The sequence below is a fragment of the Octopus bimaculoides genome, chromosome 24, assembly GCF_001194135.2.
Source record: "Octopus bimaculoides isolate UCB-OBI-ISO-001 chromosome 24, ASM119413v2, whole genome shotgun sequence".
NCBI lineage: Eukaryota > Metazoa > Mollusca > Cephalopoda > Octopoda > Octopodidae > Octopus > Octopus bimaculoides.
In genome coordinates this window covers 244,924-250,310 of record NC_069004.1, presented here as the reverse complement: position 1 = coordinate 250,310, position 5,387 = coordinate 244,924, and the positions used below count along the sequence as shown (strand labels likewise).

General features: G+C 41.3%; 1 protein-coding gene across 1 annotated transcript in view; it reads left to right on the top strand.

The window, feature by feature from the left end:
• The window catches only part of LOC106875559 (E3 ubiquitin-protein ligase SIAH1A), a 65,124-nt gene that overhangs the window by 55,878 nt on the left and 3,859 nt on the right, over positions 1-5,387 (top strand). Inside the window, exons 6-8 of the mRNA XM_052976188.1 lie at positions 91-223; positions 1,872-1,978; positions 4,849-5,041. Of these exons, the coding sequence (XP_052832148.1) occupies positions 91-223; positions 1,872-1,978; positions 4,849-5,041 (433 nt within the window). The remainder of the gene's footprint in view (positions 1-90; positions 224-1,871; positions 1,979-4,848; positions 5,042-5,387) is intronic.

Below are 5,387 nucleotides of genomic sequence, written 5' to 3'. Positions count from 1 at the left end.
TTCCGATCTAAGAATATGAAGAAAAAAGAAAACAAATGTGTATCCTTGAACCTGTGTAAGAAATTATCATTGCTGTTGTTGTTACTGCAGGAAATATTCGCAACTTAGCAATGGAGAAGGTAGCAATGACAGTGCTGTTCCCTTGTAAATACTCTACTAATGGCTGTTTAGTTACTTTGTTACACACTGAGAAGTCTGAACATGAAGAAACATGTGAGTGCAGGTAAGAGGACACTTATTTTTGTATTTTACTTTTTTCTATCATATCTGTGTCTCATACACACACACACACACACACACACACACACACACAGTAGGCATGCCTACATCATGCACACAGAGATATATTCACACATATATATTCATGTGTATATTTGAACTTCCGTATTGTTGGAATGATTGTATTTGTTTCAATCTGGATTGATATTACTTTTCATACAACTAACAACTTTGTGAACAGGATTGTGGAAATTTCATTGAATGAACAAGTTACCAAATCTCTCACTCTGTATCTTAGATGAGTCACTTTTGTAGTAACTAACTGTGACACCATCCTAGGTGAGATCAGGCATTGCAAGTACTTCTACCCAGCAAAGAAGTTCATTACCTTTGTCGCAGCTAGGTCTGCCCCTTATGGCATCCCTGGATCAGCAAAAGACTGTGAGCTACAAGTTAACCCAGAGAAGCAGCTAAAGTTGTTACTTCAATATCACTAAGGCCAGATATGGTGCTGATCTGAGAAGCATGCAAGCAAGTGGTTCTGTTAGAACTCTCTGTCCTGTGGGAGATCTGCATCAAGGAGGCTAACAAGAGCAAGAGGAAGAAATATGCTGAGTTTAGTGGGATTATGGCAAAGCACTGGCTGGCGAGCCTGCCATTGAAGTGAGATGCAGAGAGTGTGTGCTGGCCAGTCTCTCTGCAGAGTTTTTTTACAGTATGCTTGGCATCGAGTTAAGTGTGGAGGTAGCAGCAGCAGCTGTTTCAAGGTGGCTGCGGATCAGGAGGCGCAAGCCCTTGAAGGGGGAAGTGCTCACTGGACACAAGCTAGGATTTGATCCTTGCTCCGTTGGAGACACCTGGGTGAGGAGGATGTTTGATTGTTGAAAGACCCTGAGCACCTTATGACCCTCAGGAAACATCATTGACGATGTGTCCAGATGTATCACAGATCGATGTCTGGAAAAAGTCTTTTTGCCAAGTATTTGATCCATTAATTTCTTATGGCAATGAGTTTGGTCTATTTTTTGCATCATTTGTGGAATAACCATGAAATTTAATTTTGCTGTTGGAGCGTTAAACAACAGTTGAAACCCATCAGTGATTGGAAAATAAATGGCTGGAAATGGAATGGCAGCAACAAAGCTTTAATACCAGTAATGAGATCCATTGTTAGGCAATGGTGTGTTGTAGTAGTTATAATATATCCAAACGCAATCGATGCCTGGCCCAGCTGACTGGCTCCTGTGCTAGTGGAACATAAAAACCACCCACTACACTCTCGGAGTGGTTGGCATTAGGAAGGGTATCCATCCCTAGAAACATTGCCAGATCAGAGTGGAACCGGGTGCTGGCACTGGTTCTCCACACCTCGGTCAAACTGTCCAACCCATGCCAACATGGAAAACGGATGTTAAACAATGATGATGATGACTTTCTTACAGCCATTTTTGAGAAATTCATTTCATGATAGAATTTCTGTATGAAGAATGTTTAATTTCACAATTAAATCACAGTGGAAGTATTGAAGAGTTGAAAAATATTACGTATTCTGGACATAAAACAATGGGTTTTGTGCTATAGAAATAATAATGAAGATGATAATGACCATATCTAATTCTTTTACCATAGTGAATTTCTCTTTTGTTTAACAGGCCCTACTGTTGTCCCTGCCCTGGTGCATCCTGTAAGTGGCAAGGTTCTCTAGAGCAAGTTATGTCACACTTGGTTCAATCTCACAAAAGCATAACGACACTGCAAGGTAAGATACCATTGGTTTCTTTTGAAAAAAGGAAAATATATTTTGTATTTCTAAATGGCTTAATACATGTAACTGCATCTCATCTAAGCAGACTCTCTCCCTAATTAGTTGGGCTATGACCCTCTCCGTGACCTTCATCACCTGATCCAGCAGTTTGATACCCCTGTAGTTATTTCTATCTAAAGCATCACCTTTACCTTTGTAGCAATTGGCTATGGTGCTACTACGCCAGTCATTGGGTATGACTCCTCCGTGAACTACCGAGTTTACAGTACGGGTGATTAGACCATATCCCACACCACCAGATATTTTAAGCATCTCAGCAGTGACTCTTGGTGGGCCGGGGGCTTTTCCTGACTTCATATCCTTAATTGCTTTATCTACCAGGGTGCTATTGATTCAGGTAGCTGTTCCCTCAACTGGATCAACATTTGGCAGGCTCTCCTTCTCCTATTCATTCTCCACATTCAGCAGCCTTTCATAATGGCTTCTCCAAGCCTCTTTCTTTGCAGAATCATTAAAAGCAAGTGCACCATCATCCATGCAGACAGATTTCTCTCCTGTAACATCGCACATACTATCTTGCAGTCCGAAATACTTCAGTTCTTTGGTCCTCACATTGCTGAACATTGGCAAACTTCTCTGCTTCTCTCTTGGCTATATATACCTGTTTCCCAGCCTCTCTTCTGGCTATTTGGTACAGTTCCATGCTACCCTATCTCTTCCAGGTTTTCCAGGCCTGTTTCTTTGCTCTAATGGCATTTACTGTAATATTCCACCACCACGTTAACCTAGGTCTTGGAAGGGACTTTGCACCAGCTGCAGATTTAGTCTATGGCGCTCAGTAAGCTGTCACATAGGAATTTCCAGTTACCCTTTATGTCACAAGTCTATAGCTCCTCCACCCTCTCATTAAATTTCTCAGTGAGGATATCCCTAACCCTAAATCTCTGACTGTGTGAAGGGTTCTTTAGCTTCCAAATCCTTTCTGGATTGGTCTACTTCTTGGCATCCTTCTGGCCTCAAATCTAAAGCCACTAATGACTGGTCTATGCTAGGGGGTACATTCTTCACCAGGGAGAGTCTTTGTGTTTAAGAGGAACCATGCATCCCGCTGTCTGGTGAGGATGAAATCGATCTGGCTAGCAGAGTTGCCTGATTGATGGGTTATTACGAGGTTGGCTGTCTGGCTTCCTGAAGTTAGTGTTGCAGATTAATAGGTTGCTTGCATCACAGAACACCAGTAGCCTAGTTCCCTCTTTGTTTCGGGAACCAATTCCATGGCTTCCATGAACACCATGGAAGATACCAGATTGCCATCCAACATGCCGATTAAAATCTACAGCCACAAAGATGAGGTCATTGCCACTCATCTTTGAGGTAGCCTGTAGAAGGATATCATAAAAGGGGTCCTTCTGATCATTTGGTAGGCCCGCTTGTGGGGTGTAGGCAGAGATAATTGTAGCTATACTATTCTGCAAGACTAGCCTGAGCTGAAGCACTCTATCGCATACCCTGACTACCTCTATGACCATATCCAACCATTTCTCTGCAAGGAGTATGCCTACACCCCCTACTCCAATACTGTTCCAGAAGATTTTATCTATCTATGTGCCTTGCCTGTGAGGACCCTGGCTGAAGCTCCTCTCCACCTTACCTCTTGTATGCAGCATGCATCAACATGTCTCTGCTCAAGCATCTCTACAATCTCACTAGACCTACCTTTCAAAGTGCCTACATTGACAGTGCCAACTCTAAAAACTGGGAAAAGAATGTGGGAGGAGACATGGGGATGAGAGAAGTTATTCAGTGCCTGAAAAGAAGGTTTCCATGTTCATTTGATAGACATGCTATACCTGTTCTCACTTTTGAACTGTCATCATTCAAGCATGTTAAGATTGTTGCCCCCACTGGGGGTAAGAGTAAGTGTTAGCAGCATTGTAAGTATAAGAATTATGAACATTGTAAATTCAAGCATTACTGGTGCTGCAGATATAAGTATAAATAAATGAAGAAAAGTAAATATGAATATCAGTATGCCGATGTTAGATTAAGCAAGCGGGCTGCTAAACTAGTTGCGTTTGTCCCGAGAGAGAGGGGGAGAAGAGGGAGGCGAAATTGCAGGTATGATAGAGGATACAACCAATTGCATCCTCTATTTGGGAGGTTGTTTCTGGTGAGTGAAGAGAGATATCCAGTATTGGTGGGGGCGGGAATAGGCAAACGAGCAAGGGTTATTTAAGAGATAGTACGAAAGACTATGGGGCCAAGTTGGAGAGAAGAAGAAGGAAAGAAGTAAGGGTATTTTAGAGAGATTTCATTTGGAAATTACATGAAGAATTAAGGAGAAAACTAAGGTTGAGAGAGAGAGAGATTAGGAAGTTATATATTGAAGAGTCAATTTAAATAATTAACTTACGAAAGTAGATATTAGTAAATAATGCATATTAATAATGAATGGATGAGTGAAAAGATCATAAAACTAGAGAATAGCTTAGCAGTGGATAACTGGGTGCCAATAGATACCAACACTGGAATGAGTTACATGAAAATCTGAGAGGGGTAGAAAAGTAAATATGTTTTGCTATAATTGATAGACACTTTTACTCTTTAACTAGTTTTGGCTTCATAGAGTTATTTCACAGTTAAGTTTACTGTTTGTTTTGGGATGATAAACTGCTCTACCGGTCACATATAGGAGTAGGTAATAACCCTCTCACTAGTAATAAGTCTCATAAACATCCTCATTTTGCTAAACTCAGGCTGCCCATACACTCGTGTATTGACTTAGCAATGGATATCACTGTTAAAGGGATTGGTAATTATGAAGTAAAATTACTTCTAAAATTCTTTTTTGTTTTTTTGTTCAGGTGAAGACATTGTGTTTTTGGCCACTGATATTAATCTACCTGGAGCTGTCGACTGGGTTATGATGCAGTCATGTTTTGGCCACAATTTCATGCTGGTGCTAGAGAAACAGGAGAAGATAGATGGCTTGCAGATGTTCTATGCCATTGTACAGTTGATTGGTACAAGGAAGCAAGCAGAAAACTTTGCTTACAGGTAACAAAATCTTTTCATTTTTTTCCCCTTCCGTCCTCAGCCCCCTCTTATTTACCATAGTCCTCCAGGCAATCACAGAGGAGTTCAAGACAGGTTGCCCCTGGGAGCTCCTCTATGCTGATGACCTTGCCCTAATTGCGGAGTCACTATCAGAACTAGAGGAGAAGTTTCAAGTGTGGAAGCAAGGTCTAGAATTGAAGGGCCTTAGAGTCAACCTAGCTAAAACCAAAATCCTAATAAGTAGGAAGGTAGATAAAACACAAACCCCTTCAGGTAGATGGCCCTGCTCAGTATGTAGAAAAGGAGTAGGTAGTAACTCTATAAGATGTACCCGGTGCAAGCTATG